Source organism: Amblyomma mixtum, chromosome 9 (genome assembly GCF_055824585.1).
Source record: "Amblyomma mixtum isolate Tamu chromosome 9, ASM5582458v1, whole genome shotgun sequence".
In the NCBI taxonomy this organism is placed as follows: Eukaryota; Metazoa; Arthropoda; class Arachnida; order Ixodida; family Ixodidae; genus Amblyomma; species Amblyomma mixtum.
In genome coordinates, this window is record NC_143020.1 from 21,158,208 (window position 1) to 21,182,752 (window position 24,545).

General features: G+C 49.8%; 1 protein-coding gene and 2 long non-coding RNA genes across 12 annotated transcripts in view; 1 reads left to right on the forward strand and 2 right to left on the reverse strand.

The window, feature by feature from the left end:
- Positions 1 to 200: 200 nt before the first annotated feature.
- Positions 201 to 19,321, reverse strand: LOC149328464 (uncharacterized). 6 transcript variants are annotated; one of them, XR_016285831.1, is made up of 2 exons: positions 18,575 to 19,321; positions 201 to 366 (listed from the first exon to the last, which is right to left on the reverse strand). It is a non-coding gene; the product is annotated as an uncharacterized LOC149328464 (long non-coding RNA). The 6 variants fall into 6 exon arrangements; XR_016285835.1 differs by lacking the exon at positions 18,575 to 19,321 and adding an exon at positions 14,945 to 17,116; XR_016285834.1 differs by lacking the exon at positions 18,575 to 19,321 and adding an exon at positions 7,399 to 7,529.
- LOC149328465 (uncharacterized) lies at positions 4,019 to 9,473 on the reverse strand. Its single transcript, XR_016285837.1, has 2 exons — positions 7,713 to 9,473; positions 4,019 to 7,631 (listed from the first exon to the last, which is right to left on the reverse strand). It is a non-coding gene; the product is annotated as an uncharacterized LOC149328465 (long non-coding RNA).
- Positions 19,322 to 19,880: 559 nt separating the features above from the next.
- LOC149328466 (uncharacterized) overlaps positions 19,881 to 24,545 on the forward strand; it is a 125,832-nt gene continuing 121,167 nt past the window's right edge. For all 5 annotated transcript variants that reach the window (XR_016285830.1, XR_016285829.1, XM_089562108.1 and 2 more), the window contains exon 1: positions 19,881 to 22,651. Coding sequence is in view for 3 of the 5 variants with exons in the window: in XM_089562108.1 (XP_089418234.1) it covers positions 22,279 to 22,651 (373 nt within the window). In the remaining 2 variants the exon portion in view is untranslated. The remainder of the gene's footprint in view (positions 22,652 to 24,545) is intronic.

Consider the following 24,545-nt stretch of genomic DNA (forward strand, 5'->3'; position numbering starts at 1 on the left):
TGTTTTTTCCTGATTTTAGGCATGACAAAATAATGCCATTTTTCACCAGCACCTTGGTGCGCCTCAGGGTGCAGTCTAGTATGTTGCCTTAGATCAGAAAGAAAAGGATTAATTGGAGCGACTTGCGAGATGCCTTTGACGAGCAGCGGACGTAGTAATGCTAGGGATATGTAACAGAAGCCAGAAAATGGGTCTTTCCGTGAGGTGGTTCAATGTGAGTAAAAAAAAATCAATTCTCTTATTCAGCTGTTAAGTCTCTGGTGCATGTTCCTGCGGCAGGTGCCGTTTAAATTGCTCTTGCTCTTGCTCTTGAATTGTAACAGAAGAAAAGCTCTTGCGAACTGGCAACTTTCTCTTCAGCATGCCCTGTAAGTGAAAGAAGAAAAACATTACAATTATGAAAGTGTTAAACATGCGAATCTAGAAAAAAAAATGCAATTATTGCTAGAAGCTTGCATACACCATTCTTTTATTCTCATCCAAGAACAACCACACCCTTATGTACAAATTTCCGGTTTCTTGAATTAGGTTTGTAGCGCAGCCCCTTAAGATGTGGTTGGTATATTCAGGCATCCAAGGGCCTCACGTGTTAACACACCGGATCCTGAAATCAGGTTGCGCACTGTAACATGGTAGCATGACCTTGAAACGACACATTGGTGGAGAGGTTTTGAGCTTGGATAGGAAATATACAGAAATATAGTGGTGTTCAGCGTGTACAAATGCGAGTGTGAAAGGTTGCTGAAAGTATTCCAAAAAACGAGACACAAAGAAGATGACGAGGATGCTTTTGCGGGCTAGTGGGTGAAACATGACAAAAAGGGAAACAGCGCAGCCACAAGATAGTAACGTCACAGAAATGAAGTTCACACAGGTGATAACTACCCGCGAGAATATTTATTGTATGTGCATGTTCGAATAAACTAGTTATTATTCAGCGGCTGTGTCGTTCTTCTTGCCTGGTCCTGCGTTCGCTTTATTTTCTTTGCTGACATGAAGAAAACGGCTAAAATAAAGCATACAGAAGTAGAGTAGTATTTATATCTTGAAAGCTTGTCGTCTTTTAAACGGGGAGTATTTGTAGGTTATAGTTATGCCAATTCCCCAAGGTAGAGCATATTTGTACTAAGGAAGCAACTACAGACGACTGTTCTCCCAAGCTCAGCCATACGGCTTTAAAGGAAAGCTACACAGCATACAAAGAAACTTCATTGTGGAAGAAAAATTCGACCTGCTCCACGGGGCTCATAGATACGGTATGAGGGAATGCTTTTTTCTGATGTGTTTCTAATTCAGCACGAATGTTTTCACAATGGAGGTCTGGGTATTCGTACACCTTAAACACGAAAACTCTATCTGAAGAAATAGGGACTAATTCTGATTACTATCACACACCCTTTCATAAAGAGCGCCCTATCGGGCGGCTTCCTATCTTCTTAGTCCTTTGTGTTTAGAGTGCAGGAAAGGCTGCGTAAATCACCCCAAAAACTAAGCGATTTGCACAAATAGCCTTTTCTGATACAAGCCGCCAATGAGCATGAGGATGAAGTGGTCACTTCGCTGGCTGTGCGCCAAGCGCGAATGCATGACCATCATCGTAATATATAAACCGACATGCCTTTTATTGTACTTAATCTCTGTCGTGCATTTGAATGCTTTTTTCTCGTTTTAGTCCAACACACGTTAATTGTACCCACAATTATAGGCCAACTATATAAGTTTAACATGCCAGCCACACACAGATGCCGCCGAACCCATATTAGCGAAATGGCCGTGAGCCAACGCTCCTTAGTGCTGTTGGAGCCCCACTATTGAAAGCTAATCAAGTGTTATCCTCAGGCATCATTTTCTTGTCCCAATGAATTTTTTCTTTGCAGCCTAATTGGTAAATCACACTACTCATAATTGCTTTTCAATCAAATCTTATGTGGCTCACCAACAATTCATCCAGGTTTCTCTAATCCTTTAGCCTACACTCGCTCATAACCAGAAATAAATAAAAACGCTTTCAGGGCAAAATAACAGGAACTTTGGAATTTGATCTTCTTTCATCGTGGAAGGCTCTTCAATGTTTTCAGCTTAAACAATTCCACACAGTGCAGAGTCGCGATCGTTTAGCCCACTATGAAAGCCAACCCCAATTTCGAACGCTTCTGCACCGTTCTCCTCCATGCTGTGCCATTTGTGTCCAAGGAAGAAAACTGCTCCTAAATTTTGTCACTAGGGTAACCCATTTTCGCAGAGAAGTCACTAATCCCTCACAAAAATTTTTCGCCATTCCCTGATTGGTCGTGAGACGTCATGTGATTTTGTAACGTTATTACAATCTAACCGCAATGGCAATGACAGCCTGCCCATAGGTTTGTGCGCATAATGACCTTCGTTGCCAAATTCAATGCAATTGGCAATTGCAGACGGTGGCGCTGCGCATGAGACATATTGGAACTCCAGAAGACAAATTTCGATCTCATGAGCCCCATCAATGCGTGCACTTGAAACAGCCGCCTGCCGGAACAGTGGGACATTGCATAAACTCGGCACCACTATTGGTGTAGGGAAGGAGTATCACCCCCTCCCCCCTAATCTGTGAGTCTCATTGAGAGGGTCAGGATGTGGTCACATCGCGCGACCATCTGTCGATTACTCACAGGCGCCAAAAAATATGCAAATTTGAGGCCCGCAAAATGTTTGAAGTTTAATAACCCAAGACAACTCCAAAAGGTGGCACAATTTCGGAAGTAGGAATGTACCAGTTAATGAATCAAGGGTTATTTATAGAAATTAGTGGGCGAATTTCTCTGAATAATTAATGGCATTTCTATAATCCTATATGAGAATCTAATAGTAGGTACTCGAACATTCTAGAAAGTGATGACACGCGTGACTCAAAAGAGCGATGGAGCCGGTTAGACTATAAGTTATTGCGGCATAGTCGCTAAAAACAACTCTTTAATAAGAGGCAGCCCAAATGCAACCGCATTTGCTCTTGTAATATTGTGCTAAGAAGGTTCCGAAATTTTCTTATTTGAGGTGATCGCGGTTCACCTCGTCCAAGGTTTCTTTTGTCTCCGACCTGGTAGCAGCCATCCTCAAAATGCTGCCTAATTACTACAATTTAGTTCAGAGGGAGACGAGAGCCCGGCTTCTTTGGGTATAGATTCCCTGGATCTGAGGTGGTGGCTTTCCCGTGCCGGTCGCGGTGGCTGTGGCTGAAACGCTCTTGAGGAAACTGAAGGCCGGCGCTCACATGAAAGCTGAGAATACCTCAGAAGTAAAACCAACGCCGGAAATGTTTTCACACATGCATAAGGTGTCCTTCAATTTGTAGAGAGTGGCTTATCGGCTTAACGTCACGATTGCCTTTTAGCCCCAAAGAGCTTGGATGAATGAGCAGTCGCATCACTCGCGATAATATAAAGCAATGCTTTAAGAAGCCGCATCTAAAGCGGTTTGTTGTCTAGGCCACCAACGCTGCGTCGGAGATACCCTATCCTGCGAAATGCCGCAGCGGTGGCTGAGTGGTAATGACGCTTGGCTACTGACCCGAAACACATGGGTGCGATCCCGGCCGCGCTGGTCGAATTTTAATGGAGGAGAAATTCTAGCGGCCCGTGTACTGCGTGATATCAGGGCACGCTAACGAACCCCGGGTGGTCAAAATTTGCGCAGCCCTTCACTACAGCGTCCCTCATAGCCTGAGTTGCTTTGGGACGTTAAACCTCATAAACCAAACAAAACCTATCCTGCGAAAAACCGCATGTCAGCCAGAGGCGAAGATGTGTGCATGACCGTATCAGGGAGCACACAAAAGATATTGCATTTTTGCTTGCATCGATTGTACACCCCGTTCACGTTCCCTAAGAATCGTAGGCTCAAGTAGGCAAAGACTCGCTCGCGAATCGTTGCATCCTTTGTTAAGGACGAGGTAGCAGCACCCCACCGCTGCCACCAGTTTGTTAAAGACGAGGTAGCATGGTCGTGTGCGGGAGAGAGAATTGAGGGACGTCTGAGACGAGGCTGCTGGAAAAAGACAATGAAAGAGGACTTTATATAGGAATATTTACAAGTGAGCTGCAGGAACGCTGCATCACGACAGCTCATCAGGAGATCATTTTATGACAAAGAGCTCCTCTGCCGTGCCGCTGCTGGCTTTTAAGAGTTTTCTTCCCTAGGGTCCCTAGATGGGGGCCAGGCCTGCAGGGGAAGGAAGTTCTCACTGGCACCAATCACGGACACACACGCACTCACTCACTCCCGAGGAATCACACCGCCGTCACGCGCTGGGAGAGGGGGAACGATGCCATCCACGTAGCGCAGACGCCGGAATGTCCATGAGCGGCGTTCGCGCGCATTTCGAACGCGCGTTCACACTCGGTGTACGAGAAACGCTCGCTCAACCGGGCAGACGGATGCGGCTTTCGTGGCAATCCAGGCGCTCACCCAACGCGCGTCTCGGGGTTTGTCGGCGTTTCGCTGCTGCCATGTCGTCTTCCCGACGACGAAGGCGAGACGTAACAGACTGCCCCGCCGGGGGAAGGAGATCCCGATGGACAGGGGACAGCATCCGCTGTCCGGAGGGATGTCGCTTGAGGCTGGTCTCAATCGGAGTCGGTTCTCTCTCGGCGGTACTGGAGCTCAGCGCACCCCGAAGTCTTCCTTTGCATGTGCAGGTTCCCAAAGGGCACTTCAAAGCGACTCGTGCTCCGCTAGCGTTAGAACCACGCCGAAAACCCAACCGCTCAGTCCGCAAGCACGACACAATCCCCCCTTAGCAATGCCAGGCTCTTTCCCTCTTACAAACCCAATCAATCCCTGGGAGTGGTCCAGCAGCCCTCAGAAAACTCCCACAGATCGGCACATTACACCACAAAGCGCATCTCAAATTTAAAACAATAAACAAAACCAATAGGTGCAAAATCCTACATCAGGAAGAAAACTACCAGCAAACTGCAACTATGATGCTAATTCTTGCGCAAGGGACCTCAATTTAAGCTATCGGCATTACCTTTGAGACTCCCCTTTTTCTGATATATCCCGATTCATGACCACAATATTTCATTCTGCATAGCAGCATACTGCCGTCACCTTGTATATCCCCGCAAAGATTTGCTCAACATCGAAGCCAAAGTCACCTTAATTTCCCAAATTCCAAAAAAAAAACAAGCGACTCCAGGCGCTTATGCTAGTGGCCTAAATAGCCCGTCTGGCTAGCACTTCGCGTTTTAACGGACGCTGCTACACATGGGCACCACTAGTGCATTTTTCGAAACAGTCTTTATCAAAAGAAACGATTTCAATGCAAACAACGCGTCCGAAACCTATTGCTGCTCAAATTTTTTTTTTTCTGCAAAACCTTTTGTCTGCAGGAATAGTTAAAAAAAAGAAAAAGCAAACAGCAGAGACATCCTCGGAATCCGCTGCTAACGAGCCGCGCCGCGGCTCAAAGGGGTTGCCTATTCTTCAACCGCGCCCTGCGCGGTCGCACACCAACAGTGGCTTTAGCAGCCGACAATTCACAGAAATCGATCGGCTTAACTCCGCTTTGACACTTGCGAGCCCCAGACGCCACGCGACATTGATTTGTTCCGCACCCCGGCCACGCGTCTCCAACACCTGAGCAGCGTCTGAACATTTGAATGCGAGGGGTTGACGGTCGCGCATGAAGGAAACGCCTGCGAGAACTCCTTTCTCGATTTAACAGTGTCCTTCGACTGGAACGCGTTCTGCGACGTTCTTTCGTACAGTAGCAGTGCGGGCTACTCTGTGGCCCGCTCCGAGTTTTACGCGTCCTGCTACCGCAGCGTCGCCACAATGGGTCAGGTGGCTTTCGCGCTGTCTGAACGCGCCTAGTTAGCCTGGCCCTTTTTCGGCGCCTGTCGCGTCTGGAGTACTCGGTTGACTCGCGGTAAATCTCCTTACAACAAAGCGTCGTCTCCAAACTTGGGCTGCTATTGTTCCCCGGCCGCTTCGAAGAAATGTCTCCCATGATTCCCTCATTGGGCCGGCCGGTGAGCTCACTATTCTCTTCCTGAGAGAAAACGCCAGCCACACTTTTCAAAATAGCCTCGGCCTCAGAGTTCAAGACGGTCGCTTCTTTCTTAGCACTGACAGTGCTCGCGAACAAAGCAGGTCGCTCTGCTTTGTTTTCGGTGGGAATCCTGCAACTCACAGTTTGCTCTTGATTCCCATTAAACTCAGCCTTCACAAAACTTTCATCATGACTTTCCTCAAATAAAACAAGGACTACCTTTCCCTGGTCACTCAGACCTTCGGCGTCTTTCTCCTGAATATTATCCTCTTGACCGCAGGAATCCGCCTCCTTCCCGGAAAGTGCATGCTTCTCTGGGCTCAATACCAACGCATTGCCCCTTTCCTTATTCCTAGCAGTGCCTACATTATCCCTCGAGCCCTCACGGCTGGCGGATCTGCACTCTTCCTCATTGCTAGCCTTAGTGTCTACATTATCCGCCGAGCTCTCACGGCTTGTTGATCTGTACTCTTCGCTAGCTTTTCGACCGAACTCATTGGTCCTCGCTGCCGAAGTGGCCTTTCTTTCCTGGACCAAACCTGTCCTATGCCGCCACTTCTGCACAGCACTTGTGTCATCCGGCGACTGAGCGGAGCTTCTTACTCGGTCCCTGGCACTATCGCGGTGTAGCTTACCACCGTCAATTTGGCCTTCCAAATCTGCCTCCGCGGGAATTCGAAAGTATCGGAGGAGCGCACTTTTGGTTATCGCATAGTTGTGGGCATCCTCGTCAGACAACCTCGCCCAGACATTACAAGGTTCACATGGGAGAAATCCCATCAACACAGTTGGCCAATAACTCTGGTCAAGCTGCTCCTTCGTGCAAATTCTCTCAAAATTTTCTAGAAAAGTTACAAAATTTTCGCCTTTTCTTAAAAACCTTAAGCGAGATCGTGTTCTCATACTTCTGATGGCATTAAGTTCACGCGTGAGTTCACGCAGCTGTCTTTCGTGTTCCTGTTGCCGCTGCTCTCTTTCGCGTTCCTGTTCCCGCAGCTCTCCTTCGCGTTCCTGTTTCCGCTGCTCTCTTTCGAGTTCCTCCTCCTTTTTCTTTGCCAATTCCCTCTCCTCAATGGTCTCAAGGCATTCCGCAAGCTCGTCATCTTCAGCCTCTAACGCAAGAATAGCCTTCAGTAGTTCTGGTTTTCTGAGTTTGTCTGATACCTCCAGACCCAACTCTTTGGCAAGCTCCAGTAACTTTGGTTTGCGCAGCGTCTTCAAATCCATGCCTGCTCCGAGTGCTGCTCCTCTACTGCCTGCTATTGCCGTGCTGCAACTAACCCAGCAGCAACGACAGCCCAATTACCAGCTCTGTTCCTGACACTAACAAAAGCCTGGCAAAACTCAGCAGAAGAAAGTCCCGCACTCACCAAACCTCGCAGCCAAGAATCCAGCGCAGTCGTTCCGCTGCAGGCAACCAGTCATCACAAAGGGCTGTTGCACTGCCCCCGACTAGCCGTTCTCCTGCTCAGCGTCCCGTTGTCCGCAACTCTCCGCTGGCGTCCGATGTTTCGCGTCCCACCGCTGCCAACCAGTTTGTTAAAGACGAGGTAGCATGGTCGTGTGCGGGAGAGAGAATTGAGGGACGTCTGAGACGAGGCTGCTGGAAAAAGACAATGAAAGAGGACTTTATACAGGAATATTTACAAGTGAGCTGCAGGAACGCTGCATCACGACAGCTCACCAGGAGATCATTTTATGACAAAGAGCTCCACGGCCGTGCCTCTGCCGGCTTTTTAAGAGTTTTCTTCCCTAGGGTCCCTAGATAGGGCCCGGGCCTGCAGGGGAAGGAAGTTCTCACTGGCACCAATCACGGACACACACGCACTCACTCACTCCCGAGGAATCACACCGCCGTCACGCGCTGGGAGAGGGGGAACGATGCCATCCACGTAGCGCAGACGCCGGAATGTCCATGAGCTGCGGTCGCGCGCATTTCGAACGCGCGTTCACACTCGGTGTACGAGAAACGCTCGCTCAACCGGGCAGACGGACGCGGCTTCCGTGGCAATCCAGGCGCTCACCCAACGCGCGTCTCGGGGTTTGTCGGCGTTTCGCTGCTGCCATGTCGTTGTCTTCCCCACGACGAAGGCGAGACGTAACACCTTATTTTATCAGAAAATCCGGGCAAGATTATATCAGCGAAAACTCTCTACCTTTCTTTTACATTCACACCTGATCTGTTAACTTCCTGCGTGCTCATTTCCAAGACCCCTTGTAAAGTGGCGTCTGCGCATGTCTGCGAACCTTTATATGCCTGATCTTTCGTTGAATAAACCTGTTCTGGGCAGCGCCCTTGCTTCGTATTGTGTGTTCTTTTTGTCTATACTGTGTTTCGCTCTATATGAGATGAATATATTGACCACAGAAACTATCCTGAAACATTAGTGGCCGCAGGTGCTTAAGTTTATCATTTGACCCGTTTTGCATGCCCCACCTGCCACTTTGCAAAGGGTAGAAACATAAGTGATATTTCATATAAATCCTTGATGTCGCATATAACACTGGATAATAAGGCGCAAGTCGTCAGCAAACCTCATTTACTAAAGTGGTATGATTATTTAGCTTGATTTTCATGTTTTGTAATAAACTTGATACTTCAGAGTACTAGTGCTAGAAAAATTTAAGGGGAAGCCACAAACTACGACCATTTTCCGCGGTGGCAATAAGCGAAGAACCACCAAGCCCGAACATTGCCTCTTTCAAGTTTAGCGTACCAACTCAAGTAATGAGTGACCTCAATGAAAGTAATCGCTACTGTAGCTGTCAAAAAGTACCGTTGCTTTCAAATGGTGCAAATAATGTATTTTACAGTCTTCTGACAATAATAGCGAATGCTAGGAGAAGAACATTTATGAACGCCGGAAGAGCTACCCAAGAATATAAACCAATACATGACGAACATACACATCCCCCTTTATCAGCAATAGCCAGCAAGAAATAATTGACAGGAAATCAGCAATCAGCAACCAAGAAAACTAAGATCCCAAAGCATTTAACTGCTTCCTCTGCCACGTGAAGCGTAATAGCAGTTTGTTGCTGTCGGGCTTCACGCGCAGCGCTCAAATTTGCGATAAAATTGATCGTTGTTGTGCTCTTTTTTTACCGCATTGTGCGCCGCTAGTCTATATAATTATGCGGTAGGAGATGAAACGCGATGGCGTGATTTTGCTATAGTTGACACGTGACTAGTAGGTGTTGAGGTATGTATTCTGCCGGTATACGTTTTTTTCTCATCTTTGCCAATTCAATTTTTTTTTCTGAAACTTTATTGTAGATGAGTGAATGAACCAGGTAATTTTATGAACATTTTTGGGGAAAACGTGGGCTCGTGGAGCGAGTAAATATAGTAGTTTATATCTGCTGATTACCTAAGAAACGAGAGTTTTTCTGAACCATATACCAGTATACCGGGTGTTTTTTTTAGAAGGTACAAAATTTTTAAGGAGAGGTAAATTGCTTGAGATTTATTTTAACCCTGGGGCTATATTGAGGGCTAAGGCGGACGCCAGGTGAGAGGCCAACTACTTTAATTAGTTCACTGATTAACTGAGTACGTTAATTAACTTTTATTTTTTATTTTAGGGAATATGTTGTAGTAGCAGAATTGGAGATCGTGTTCCAACAGTCCAGCCAAGAAAAAAAATTTTCATGAAAAAAATTTTTCCCGCGTTATGAAGCGAGAAAAAGTCACCCTGGTAGGCAGCTTCACATTGTAGCACAGCGTCTGTGAGCACCTGTGACGTAGTTCGCTTCACCCTGCGCTTTGTGTCAATGCGTTTATGTTCCAACGCGGCATTCCGTAAGGACGCGGAGCGAACCGAAACAGCAGCGCTAGCGCAGGCCGCCCGTCCGGGCTTCAGGTGATATCAGCCGTGTGACGCAAAGCGCAGGGCGGAGCGAATTACGTCAGAGGCGCTCACCGCCGCTGAATTACGGTGTGAAGATGCCTACCTGGGTGATTTTTCGCGCCTCCTAACGTGCGTGAAATTTTTTAGAGCGCAGCTCTTTGGCGTCCGTTCCTGGGTTTCGCGTCGTCGTCGGCGTTGTCGTCGGCGTCGGCCTCGCTCCGCCCCCCTTTCATCCGCAGCTGGGGTTGACTCACTATCGGCGTCAGCGGCATCAGTCAGTCGCTGCTATCTCTTCCCTCCTCCCTTTATCGTGTTGTCCGCTTGCTGCGCACGCTTCTGCGCCCATCGTTTGCCGCTGGGTGTACACGCCGCCCGCCTCCCCCCTCTTCCTGCGAGTCTCCGGTTGTCAAAGCGCCGGCTCGAACTTAATTCCTTTCTTCGCTCCTCCTCCAATGCAACCCCTGTGCGGTGGCAATCAGAGAGCCAGATCGGTGGCGGCGGATCTGTATATGTGCACCGCCCGAGCCGAAATTGCCGCTGCCGTTCGCCCTGTGCGGTGGCAATCAGAGAGCCAGATCGGTGGCGGCGGATCTGTATATGTGCACCGCCCGAGCCGAAATTGCCGCTGCCGTTCGCCACTGCGAAATTATCTGCCAGTTCTTTCTGAGCCATGAGCGAGACGACCGATGGAAGTCCTCCGTCTGCTAAAAAAAAAAATTCTGTGATAGCGCATACATGTGTTGCTCGATTTCTTTGCCTCAATCTATCGAAAAGGTGGAACAGCTTATTTGCTGCGCTCAAATTTCGCATTAGGAAGTAACGTAATCGTCGGTAATTTTTTTAATTAAAATTGTTTTTTCTCGGTTGGACTGTTGGAGGCGGATCTCCAATTCTCGCGAATACAACATAACCCTAGAAGTAAAAATTAGAAAAGTTTATTAACATATATAGTTAATCAGCAAACTGATTAAAGCAGTTTTCCTCTTGCCTGGCGCCCACCATAGCCTACAGCCTAGCCCCAGTGCTAAAATAAATCTAAGGCAATTTACCTACATTTAAAAATTTTGGACCTTCTAAAAAAAAACACCCGGTATAGCAACGTATTGAGGCTGCCCAAGATCAAAGATGAAAAGATTTTCGTACAGAAATTTTGGTCACACCTGGTTCCTTACTTTTAGAATTTTAGAATAAATTTTTCATTAGGTGAGACGTCACAGCGACGACTTGCTTGTGCTCCAGACGCTGTGCTTCGCTCAGCACGAGCGACTGGTTCGCTTGAAACGTTGCTGACTGCCCCTGAACGCTGCTCACTGCAATACAGAAAATCTGATCGTTTGAAAGGTATTCTTGCTCTCCTAGCCTTTTTCATAGTGACGGTTGTAAAATCCCCAAAACGAGGAAATTCTGGTAGCAAAATAAAAAAAAACATGATAAGGAGGCACTTTGGCAACGATTGGTGAGCCCAGGACCCATTGTGACTGCGAAAAGAAATCATCCTAAATTCACGTCAAGAATTTCGGCATCTATTAAAAGAAGCCACGGCCAGGTTGTTAAGCTGAACTTGTGAATGTCCTGAGCTAAAAAGGTTTGGTTTGGTTTGAGTTTCAGTTTGAGGATGCCGGTTGTTAATTCTAGTAATTGGTTTAGATTTATGGGGGTTTACGCTCCAAAGCGACCCAGGCTATGAGGGATTCCGTAGTGAAGGGCTCCGAAAATTTCGACCACCTGGGGTTCTTTAACAGGTACTGACATCGCACAATAAACGGGTCTCTAGAATAACGCTCCATGGAAATTCGGCCGCCTAGGCCGGGAACGAACACGCGTCTTTCGAGTCAGCAGCCGAGCGGCGTAACCACTGAGCCACCGCCTTACCTAACTAGAAACCGTTTCTTAATTTGCCACCCTCGACACGAGTTGCATATTATAGTGGTTAATTGAACGTCACAATAATTTTTCTCTCCGTTCGCCTGTATTCTTCATGATGAATGGCTCATATATGAGATGGATGAACATTTTCTCGCTGAATGGCCTAGCGCAAATTTTTTTGATAAAGAAAAAGACGTTCCTATTATCAACAATCCCCTGACACCACCAGAAGTGCGCATGCAGTTTGCTCCGTGCTGTTCTCTTGCAGCCAAGAAATTAATACAAGGGCCTGCATGTCTCTCTGTGTGACAACGGTTCCTTGACAGTTTGACATCGCGAAAAAGGAGACTAAATACATATTTGCAAGGAAAGGCAAACCGCTTGTGCTGCATGGTGTTATGGGCGGCAGCGTCTCAGAGGAATAGTGGGCTGTGATTAAGTAGAACTCGGTTTATTCGTTCTTATGATCAATCGAAGTGCTTTTCTGGTGGTGTCAGTGTGCAGATTATTCTGCAGAATTCACCTCATTCGGACCCCGATAATGCGAGAATAGTTTCGACACGCGTCCAATTCGAATTACGGCCAGATCACTTCACATTTGAAATACATCCTAGAAATGATGCGCCCATGAGCAGTAGTGCGCACGGCTAGTTGCGACGTCATACGCGGCCTGGCGCAACCGGCTTCTATGGTTGCAGCGCATGCGCCGTACTGGCCTCCGACAACCGCCCGAGATGCGCCACTATCTACCGAACTGGTGTACCCGGGCTCGAACCCAACCGCGGCGGCTTTGTTTCGGTGGAGGCTGAACGCAAAAGGCGCCCGTGTGTTGTGCGATGTCAGCACACGTTAAAGATCCGCAGGTGGTCTAAATTATTCCGGAGACCTCCACTACAGCACCCCCTTTCTCTCTTTCTTCTTTCACTACCACCTTCCTCCCTTCCCTTACGGCGTGGCTCAGTTGTCCACCGAGATATGCGAGACAGATACGGCGCCATTTCCTCCCCTCAAAAATCAACTTAACAATTTTACTAGCCTAGTGTAGCTTTCGCTACAAAAACCATGGCGAATAGCCACGGCAACGTGTGAAGCGTTCAGTGTTTCCGTCTGCTGTTATTAATGCGAAAGCATTACTATGCTACGTCGTCGGCTTTTTGCCATCAAAATAGTGTCCACAGCGATTGTGGGAAACTATAAAGAGATATCGTCTCAAAAGTGGCGATAATCGTACAATGATGTGAGGATGCGGCGCAAAAATTTTGGCGCCATTCAGATCAATAGTTAACTAGAGCCAAGAAAGTGTACAAAAGTGGGCGTGACGCGCCGGAAGTGACACGAAATTTGAATCACCGGAGGTGCGGTGCCACGTGACACGACAGGTGAGGTACTACGTTATTTTCCACCGTGACTGGAAATGTCGAGGCCAGCAAGCATGCGCTATGCTGGCCTCCGACGATCACTCCAAATGCGCCGCTGTCTAACGAGCCAGAGTACCCGGGTTCGAACCCGACCGCCGCGGCCGCGTTTCGACTGAGGCGGAACGCAAAAGGCCCCCGTGTGCTGTGTGATGACAGTGCACATTAGATACCCAGGTGGTCGAAATTATTCCGGAGACCTCCAGTACGACAACTCTTTCTCTCTTTCTTCTTTCACTGCCACCTTCCTCCATCCCTTCCCTTACGGCGTGGTTCAAGTGTCCGCCGAGATATGCGAGAGAGAGATACTGCGCCATTTCCTTCCCTTAAAAGCCAATGTACCAATTTTACTAGCCTAGTGTAGCTTTCGCTACAAAAACCATAGCGATTAGCCACGGCATCCTGTGAATCATTCAGTGTTTTCGTCAGCTGTTATTAATGCGAAAGAATTACTATGCTACGTCGACGCCTTTCTGTCGTCAAAACCGTGTCCGCAGTGATTGTGGGAAACTATAGAGAGATATCTTCTCATAATTGGCGATGAGGATGATGTGATGATGCGGCGGAAAAATTTTCGCGTGGTCGAGGTGGGAGTGGCGCGAAATTTGAATCGCCAGAGTTGCATTGCAACGTGACAAAATATGTCATGAACTACGCGAGTAGCCCACGTCACCGGAAAGGTTGGCGCAGCAAACCCCGGCTCGAAATTTGAATGTCCGATATGAATACCGCAGCAAAGCGATGGGGGCTTTGGAGTTAATCGAAATCTAATCAATAATAGCAAATTATTGAAACAGCAGCAGTACGTCAAGATGAATTAAGGTGCATTGGAGGAAATTGAGATAAATTAATCATAACCTAAAGTGAAATATTGTGGGTATAACGTTACTTAATAGATTGGAATAAATTAAAGGTGATTTAGTCAAATGAAATTGCGATATAATTGCGAATTAAGGATAAATTAATTGAGTCAATTCATAATAATCAGTAGAGTGTGAAATAAATGAAATAATTGTGAGTTGATTGAGTCAAAATTTGGAGTTATTAATTAAGAGTGAATTAAAAGTACTATATATGATTTAAATAGAATTATTTAGAGTAAGCTGCATTAACTGTGGCTTAAGGTGAATTGTGTGATTCGATTGTCAGACGCGACGTCACAATTGACATAGAGGCAAAGAGGAGCGACTAGATGCAAAGAGGAGGCGTCACTGCTTTCGCATTACTCCAGAGAGGTATCCGAGTGCCCTTTAACGTTTTTGACTTTTCTCACTGTTGTCTTCTTACCAGGACGACGATCACTTAATGCGGGGTCCTCTCATTCAACGCAGTGTTTGACCAGAGCACGACAACGAAAATTTTACAACCATACTTCCATTACGTTTCGGTCTCGTGGCTCGATCATTTACGTATAAAGTCTTTAATGGATTCTAAGCATTGGCTTCAGACGGGATGGATAGCTCTTATTGAGGCAATCTATGTGGTAAACATAATTCGTGAGCTGTTCCCGCTGAAAAAGGCAATCATGGTGAAAGTTACTTCACTTTCGGCACTATGCAGGCATTGCATCGTTCATAGAAAATAAAGGGGAATTATCATATCCAGTAAAGAATGTTCGCAAGAGATAAAAAGACCAATCTTTGTTTCTTCTTTCGATACCGAACAAGTCTCACGATATAAGCGAGCTGCCCAAAAATGACGTTTTGACAACAGGCATGCAAACTTCAAAACTCGGCGTGGTTTGTTAGGGAAACAATTTCTAGTGGAAGAAAAACACAACTTGCCTCATACACTGTCCTTACAAGATAATTGTCCCGCATGGCTACGCGAAATGGAATATCATGGAGGCTGAGCATGAGCTGCAAGCTGCACCTCGCAGTGCGCTTGCTGTGAAGATTGACACAGAGACCTGGGTGCGGCTTGTGAGGACGGGTGGACATTCTCGTGCAGCATCTTTTGAGATCGCTCGGCTCTGGATTGCACAAGATCGCGAAGGCAGGCATCCACTTTCAGCTGTATGCTGCTCCCCAGTGAGTGAACAGCTAGCCGTGGACGGGTGCAGCAAAAAAACACGTAGACCACATTTTCTTCCGCAGACAGCCACAACGATTCTTCCGTCATCAAGCAGGAGTACAAGACTGTCCCGCACACGTTGATAGCATGGGCAACGCTGCAGGATCCGTAGCAGTGTTTAATGGCATTGATCAGACGCCTCAGCAGCGCCACACACTCTGCAAGCGTCATAAGAGAATCCAGACTGTAAAATTGCCATTTCGGGATGTACTGCCGCGGAAACAGCAACCAGCGGATGAAGGCAATGCAGCACATCGCCTCTTCCTTTGGCTGGACACCTTCCACAGCCTCTCAGATCGCGCTTCGAATGTCTTCTGGCCGCAGATCTCTCACCCGCGGCAGCCATGAAACCTTAACGTCATCGAGGCATCTCAGGTCCTCTAGCGTCAACTCGTGTAGGAGACGACGCAGTCTAGTCAGTTCTACGAATCACATCCTGGCTGATCGGCTGTCGTAGAAGGGGTGATGACCTGGCCACTGATTTAAGACGTGTTGTTGCACTGCCGCTGAACAGCAGGTAAACGAATTTTGCTACTCGCACAGTTATTTTAGGTGCGTGGGCGTGTTGGAAGTTCACAGACTGCTCTTCTTCCGCTTCGGCACCTTCTTAGTAGCCAAATGTCTTAAAACTCGAAATCGACACCAGTCAAAGAATATCTCAGCGCGAAAGAAGAGAACGAAAGCGTTTGCGATATGGCGACCACTTTGTGGAGGTTCCGTAGTGGAACTCTAAACCATCTTAACTGTGTGACGAAACACTTCTTTTCATGGCTGAACAGTGATGTACGAGTGGTTTCTGACTGCCGAGTGGGACGCGTGCCGGCGTTCTATCTAAGGCGAGTGGGACGCGTGCAGCGTTCTATGCAAGCCGAGTGGGACCCCGTGCCGGCGTTCTATATAAGCCGAGCGGGACGCGTGCCGGCGTTCTATGTAAGACAAGGGAGACGCGTGCAGCGTTCTATGCAATCCGAGATAGCTCGGGCTAACTCGCACCTGGCACCTTCTCCGTTACCTTTTAGACCCAGACGGTTGCAAAACATCCCAACGAGACAGCATTTCCCGCATAGTCCATCAACACCCCGGCTCAGACCAGGATCTTCTCGATGAACTTCGTGTATGCTATCTCAATACGACTTCCCCGGACCCTCTCCCCCCCTACATGGGCGGTGCCAACACTGCCCTCGATCAGGAGATTTCGGAAGCTGAGGTAAGATTCGCTCGCACTCAGCTCCGTCCTACCTCAGCCCCGGGACCGGACGGCATTTCCAACAAAACTCTCCGTAATTTAGATGACCCGTCCATTGAGGCCCTCACTGCCTTTATGAATGATTGCTGGAGAGAGGGTAAAATCCCCGCAGCATGGAAACATGCACGCGTGACTTTCATACCGAAGCCAGGCAAACAACTAGCTCTCGAAAATCTCCGCCCCATCTCCCTCACTTCCTGTGCTGGGAAACTGATGGAGCACGTCATTCTCAACCGTCTCAATAAATACGTTGAAGATAACCATCTCCTACCTCACACCATGATTGGCTTCCGCTCAAATCTCTCTACGCAAGACATTATGCTCCAGCTCTCACGAGAAATACTGTGCCCCTCTGCCAGAGCGGACACAAAGGCTATTCTAGGGCTTGATTTAACTAAAGCATTTGACAGCGTCTCGCACGGAGCCATTCTCACTAACCTCTCCCTATTAAATCCTGGTCACCATATCTACGAGTATATACGTACTTTCCTCTCTGGTCGTACAGCTGAACTTAGCTTTGGCTCTCTCCTCTCAGACCCTATAAACCTCGGTAGCAATGGTACCCCCCAGGGATCCGTTCTCTCCCCGTTTCTTTTCAATGTCGCCTTGCTCACGCTACCTTCTAAATTAGACGCTATCCCCCGGCTATCCCATACCTTATACGCAGACGACATTACCCTCTGGGTTTCAACAGGCAACAATGCTGAGGTTGAATCCGCACTTCAACAAGCAGTCGATGTCATAGAGCGCCATGTAGCCGCCGCCGACCTCTCGTGCTCCCCTCAGAAGTCCGAGCTGCTGCTCATCCGAGGTCAACCCGGCCTCCACGGCCATCCTCCCATGTGCATTACTGCTAGTGGTCAGCCCATACGCGAAGTATCCACCATTAGGGTATTGGCGCTCCTCATCCAGAGCAATCGGGATAAACACCGACACTCTAGCTAAACTTAGTCTCTGTATCGCAGACCATTCGTCTAATTCGTCGCATTGCTAATAAACATAGAGCCATGCGAGAGGCTGACCATCCGACGTCTTGTTCAGGCGTTTGTTATGAGTCGAATCACATATACCCTCCCTTACCTCTACCTTAGCTGCCAGGAACAGGACCGCGTTGACTGCCTTATTCGACAGGCATACAAGGCGGCTCTTCATCTCCCCCACCGGACCCCCACGTATAAACTACTGGCATTAGGGGTCTACAACACTGTGACGGAGCTCTCGGAAGCTCATCTCACTTCGCAGTACGAGCGTCTCACTCACACCTCCACGGGACGTCACATACTCGACAAGCTTGGAATACGCTTCGAAACAACCGCACCCGACAGGGTCCAGCTTCCACACCATATCCACAGTAACCTTATCGTTACCCCTCTTCCTAAATATATGCACCCAGAGTATCATGTCGCTCGCCGCAAGCACAGGGCTAAGTCTCTGCACAAAAGGTATTTAACAAATCGGACAGCAGTCTATGTCGACGCCGCCGAATACCCCGACCGCGAAGCTTTTTCGCTTGCGGTTGTATACTGTGGACAGCCGCTAGTTGCGTGCTCCATTCCCGTCAGATCGCCTGAAGAGGCCGAGGAGGCGGCCATAGCCTTGGCGATGGTCTCCACCTCTGCAGAAACCATCTTCAGCGACTCTAAATCTGCGATTCGTAATTTCGCCAAAGGCCGGGTCTCCCCTGTCACCCTCTCTCTCCACCACTCCACTCCACCAAACTTCAACTCCGCCCGATCCAATTGATCTGGGTCCCTGCGCACTCATCGCATCCAGGGAACGAGGCGGCCCACAATTATGCCCGAGGATTCGTCGACCGGGATGTGGTGTCGCCCGTCCTGCGAACGGCGAGAGATCGTATGGTTACATTTCATGACATAACCATGCACTACCGCTTAGGTAGGCTTCTATATCCCCCCCGCACATAATTCTCTCACCAAACCCCAAGAAGTTGCGTGGAGGCAACTCCAAACGAACACTTTCCCCAACCCCGCGATATATGCCCGCATATACCCTGGGGTCTACTACCCTTCCTGTCAACTGTGTGGCCAACATGCCACTCTATCCCACATACTCTGGGCTTGCCCTCGGGACTCACCCCCTCGAGGCTTGCAGCTCTCGAATCCAGACCAGTGGGAGGCCGCATTGCTCAGTTCCGACTCGAACATACAGATCCGGGTTGTGACAAGAGCCCTAGAAGTCGCCGAACGCCACGGGCTCATGGCCACTTGATGGGGCTGTAACCCCACACCGTCAGATACATTTGTCGACGAAAATAAAGTTTATCCTCCTGCTCCTCCTCTATGCAATCCGAGTGGGACCCGTGCCGGCGTTCTATGTAAGACAAGGGAGATGCGTGCAGCGTTCTATGCAAGGCGAGTGGGACCCGTGCCGGCGTTCTATGTAAGACAAGGGAGACGCGTGCAGCGTTCTATGCAAGCCAACTGGTACCCGGGCCGGCGTTCTATGTAAGCTGAGCGGGACGCGTGCCGCCGTTCTGCGTCAGCCCAGCACGACGCGCGCGCGCGTTTTTGAAGCGAAAACCTTCACTAGGCTAGTCAACTCTTGTGTGCCCTTTACCCTAGCTGGTTTAAAACGACCAAAAATAAACACCATGCCACCTTTGTTTACCGAACTGGTCCCGACTATTTGCTCACCCAACCGATATAGCTTCTGCGATGGAGAATTCTCCCATAACTTTGTATTTATGTAGATGCGGGCGCGATCCAACAAACCGTTGTCACACATGCGCGGAAGTTGATCAATAGAATATTTTCTCCTCTTTTGCAGGCGGTTCAGGCTTGAGGGACTTATCTCGAGTGGAGTGGAAAACATTTTACTTCGTCAAAAAGAGCGAGGTGATGGGATGGCCGTGTTAGGTGGCCACTAGTACACGACTGTTGGCGACCTCGTTGGGCCACTCAACGGCCCGGGCTTGCGTCCTCGGGCCTGGACTGATCAGCACAGCCTCACACCGCCCGGGAGAAGGGATTTGTACTACCTCCGGCAGAGGCTGCTCTTCGCTGCAATCCCATAAGATATGGTCGTAAGCGGCGTGTTCGTACAGCGGAAACACTGGAATTCGTATTGCGAGGGGCACATGAGTGACAGTTGCACGGGTTTTGTCCGGGAGCGCGTCTGAAGCCGTCTCCATGTGGTTTCTTGTGCTTTGGACAGCGTTTTAGCCGGAGGGGGGTAAACTCCTCTGCACAGGATGTGACGGTGGGTAATGTCATGAAAAGAGGTAGGTGATGTCGTCTCTCCTAAACCCACGATGAATAGGCGAGCTCCTTGCCCGGTTGACAAAAAATTGAGGGGGTACTTGGCTCTGTAAAGTGCTGCAAGGCGAAAGCGTTCACTGGCCACTGTTTGTTTTTATTTGCTTTTTTATTTTTTATATTTCCTTCTTTTTGTTTTGCTCCTTATCTTAATTTTATTGTTTTTTATTTTTATGTTCACATCTTATTTTTACTTTGTTTTTATTTTTGTTTATTTTCATATTTTTATTTTTTGGTTTCCTTTTCTTGACTTTACTCCTTTTATTTTATTTATGAAGCCCATGCATTCACTAGATGCGCCTTTATTTATGCTGGAACCTTGAGCCTTTTAAGCAGTGACGCGTCTGTCGACACGGCTGCCGACGCGTCTGTCGACATTCCTGCCGACGCGCCTGCTAACGACAGTATGAGGCATTAAAGGCTTTCGCCTTAAAACCTCTGACTTTTGTTGCGAAAGCATCACTACGCTAGTCGACGAGCCATTTCGCGGAGCTCTGGAAAGGCCAAGCTGCGCATGCACCAAGAGCGGGTGATGTCACACGGCGCTCAACTGGCGCGCCGGGGCAGGCGCCGGAGCCGCCGCCGCTGCAGAGTTCTCTCCATCGCCTCGCCGACAGTCTCCCTCTCTCTCGTTCTCTGATGCGCATTAGCGATTGCGCATCGCCATCTGCGTGTTTTGTGGTGCATATGAAATCGGCAGTGGGTTAGCTCTGCTATGCCAGGGTATACATAGCGTGAGGTGAGGGCAAGGTGTCCACATCTCGTGGACACCTGAACCAGACGGAAGGCGCATAACTGCTCTCTTGGAACAGTGGACACTTCACCCATGCTTTAAGCTAAGTGGCGTTGGTGGTGGCGGAAAACGTTTATTTGCCCTATTTTACAGTATTTTTTGTGGCTTCAGATGGAGTCTTTCATCTTATCATCAGGGTCGGTTTTCCTAGTCCAGGGCTCCGCTGAGGGTAGCTGCCCTGCGTGCACGCCTTTCTAGTCTTTGTTGGACTTTCAACATGTCGCTGGATAGCATCCTCTCCCACTGTTCAGCCATCGGATTTTCTATTATGGGTAGCTCGCCTATATTCTGGGAAGCCCATGTGGTATGGTATAGGGTTGGTTTGTCGCCTCACCACAGGCACTCGCTATTGTACTGCGTGGAGTGAATTTTACTCAGCATGTTAAGCACGGGAATGTTCCCGTTTGTAACTGTCGCCATGCTACGGCGTCTTCTGTATGAGTTGTTTGTGTGGGGGCGGGTATTAAGCATGAAATGCTTTTAGCTCCCGTTGTCGGCAGTGTGGTGACGTCACGCCGAGACCGAAATCCAACATCCGGGCACTGAATTCCACTCATCCGGGCACTGAAACGAGAACATCCGGCCACCGTACGAGATTTAACGAGACTCTCAAAGCCCTTCTACAGGACCGGCATATAGGGAGCTAGCGTCGGTGACGGGAGCGGTCGCATACCGCGTCGGCTCCGTGACAAATCGCAATAAATTGCGATACACCAACTTTTTCCCCTGCAAGCCTGGTATTATCGTCTCCAGGAACCTCAGCGGCACCCGTCTACACCACGTTTGTTAAGGTGGGGCCAACTTTTGACCCTCTTTTCGGTCATTTGAAGCTTTCGTCACGCCGCGGTGGTGCTAAGCCTAACGGCGCTGGGGCCTGCGATGGCCCCGGTCGGGGATCCCTCGGCTCCGGCGGCTCCAAATCAAGTCACCGGATACGACCCGCAGTCCTTGCAGATCGTAACAATGGATACCCATCAATCCGAGGATATGACTCAAGGCGAATTTCCTCTAACAACCGAGGACGACTACCTACAAGATATGGTCCGCGTCTGGCGCGGAAAGAAGAACGCGGCAGCGGCATCGAGGGACGCTGGTGCTGGTGCCACCCAGCAACAGCCACCGGCTAGCTGTGCGCATACGCAGGGCGGGAGTGCGCCGAACGCAGCCTCGAAGAGCTCCAAGCAACTCCGCTGGCAGCCGCAGAACACGCCGCGCATTGAAAAAGATGACATCGTCGTGGTGCTGAAACCAAGAAACACGGTCGACTTCAAGGCAACGTTTGGTCCTGGACAAGCCGGCGCTGCAGTCCGCAGCATCCTCGAGGACGACGCAAATGCTGGACTTGCGGTGTGGCTCGTTTGGGACCAAAACGTCCTTGTATGTGCACTGAAATCAGTCGACGCCGCGGAGAAGCTACTCCGGGATATTATTCTGCCGGTAGGGGAACGCGAGCTACCGTTCCGGGGACACCCTAAACTCTCCAGCGCGTTCTGTCGAGGCGTCGTGACTGTTTCGCCAGACGAAACGTATGAAAGCGTTAAAAGAAAACTCAGTGCGGAACAAAATGTGGTGTCTGTGCGCAAGCTAGGGAGAACCCCGGTTGCTGTGATCACCTTCGCGGGGACCAAGGTGTCACGGACGGTGTTTTACAGCTACGAACGGCTCCCTGTTCGCCTGTACAAGTAACAGTGCCAGCATGCCACCGCTGTGGCACAGTGGGCCATCGGGCCGATGCGTGCCCGCGACCACAGCCGGGACGATGCAAACTCTGCGGAGTCCAGGTTCCCGATGCCACTCCTGACGGCCTGGCGGAACATGACTGTGATCCGAGCTGCCTCATCTGCGGAGGCGGCCACCCTGCCGGAGCTCCTGGTTGTGCCTGGCGGTTCCGGAAAGCCATCAAACCGAGCTCCCCATCCGGATCGAAATCGAAGACAAACCGGGGCCCACGCAGGCTCCTCCGCCCAAGGCCAAGAAAGCGCTAGCCGATCAGGAAATCAAGGCCAAACCCGGCACATCGAAACCTGTCAAGTCCGCGACCCAGGCGGTGCCCCCGGTCTTCAACGCCAGGGACTTCCCGCCCTTGGCACCCGTCCAACCACAGGTGAGCAGTTGGAGTAGGGCAGTCTCTGGGCCCCCTACACGTCCCTCCCCTACCCGTCCCTCCCTTACCGAAACCGCCCTACAGCAGCAGGTAGAAGAGCTCAGGCGCCAGAACCAAATTCTAGCGCGCAAAATTCAGGAATTAGAGGCCAAACATGCCGGGTCATCCGAAACAATGCAAGAAGCTGAGCCAGGTGACGAGGATGACGGCTCATCCGTAACATCTTGCCTCACTAGCGTCTCGCGGCAGAGCGGAGACACGGTAGTTGGATCGGCTGGTCGCGTCGCCGGCCTAGAGGCACTGCAGCGCCAAACCGAGCAACTGGAGGAGCAAGTGGCGGCCCTCCCGAACCAAATCATGTCAGCAGTCCGCGAGTCCTTCCAGGACATGTTGAAGGCAGCTTTAACGCAAGGACTTCCCGACCTTATGGCCCAGGTCACTGACTCTGTCCTTAAAGCCGTGTAGCCCTGGGTCAGCACCCAAATTAAGAACGCCACTAGCTGCGATTCCCTCACCTCAAACATAAGACAGCCTCCCGCCAGGCAGCGAAGGAACACGGTTCAGGCTCGGCAGCTGTTGGGTCGGTGCGGCCCCTCGCTGAGGTCGCGCTGGCTTCCGGCCAGAGCTAGTCCGCTCGCCCGTAAATAAATAGAACAAGATGGCTAGCACAACTAATAGGAATGATAAAAACCTTGAAAAATTCCAAATCATCCAATGGAACTGCAGGGGTTTCAGAGCCTGGAAAAAACGGTCACACCTCCAGCTCTACCTGCAGTCCCTAGGTGACATGCCGGCACTCGTTGCCCTGCAGGAGCCCGGCATAGACGCTAAATTATCAGGCTACAGCACCTTTCAGGGGGGGCCCCTCTACGTGCATCCTTGTGAATAAGGCTTACACCGGGGTTCAGGTCGACTTAGACTTGAGTACCGAGCAAGAATATACAATGGTCCGGGTACTGCCTCTCAGACGCCGCGACCCGTCAATACATATCCTCAACATATACTGCCCTCCGCATAAGCCACGCGTAACTTTTCATGAAATCTTCCTTCGCGCGATAAAAATGGCAGCCAAAGAGCCTCTAGTGATCGTTGGAGACTTCAATGCTCCCAGCCTTCATTGGGGCTACCACTTCGAACAGGCAAGAGGACGTAAGCTGGCGGAGCTCATCTCCACCCTCAGCCTCACGTTGCTCACGGACCCGGCGCATCCCACCCGAGTGGGGAATTCGGTAACCCGCGACACGTGTCCAGACCTTTCTCTCGGTAAAAATGCTAGAGCGGCTGTTTGGGAGAACTTGGGAGATTCTCTAGGCAGCGATCACCTCCTTCTCCGGATTACACTCATGGCGAAGGCAGCGCGCAAAAAATGGGGTCAGGCCAAGCTGACCGATTGGCACAAATTCCGAAATCACACTATCCCTCCCGTACTATTTACCGGCGGCTACGCGGAGTGGGCTAACCACATATACAACATTCAGAAACAACACGTCACAACACTACAAACCACCGAAGAGATCCCCGCAGTGGACACCCACCTCCTGCATTTGTGGGAGGCGCGCCGGACCTTAACTAAACGGTGGAAAAAGCAGAAAACTTATCGCAAATTACGCGACCGCATAGCCAAACTCACAGAGCAAGCTGCAGCGTATGCTGCCGAACTCTCCGATGCAAATTGGATAGCACGCTGCGACGCCGCAGCTCATCAGATGAGCTCGAAGGGGACGTGGCGTCTCTTTCGCAGTCTAATCGACCCCTCCCAAACGAGAGGGGAGACGCAAAAGCCGCTCCGGCGGGCTCTGCAAGGGTATCAAGGTACGACGGCGCAACTTGCGGACACTCTGTGCGACAGATATCTTTGTCGTACGGAGGACACGCCTGGGCCTGAGTACATGTA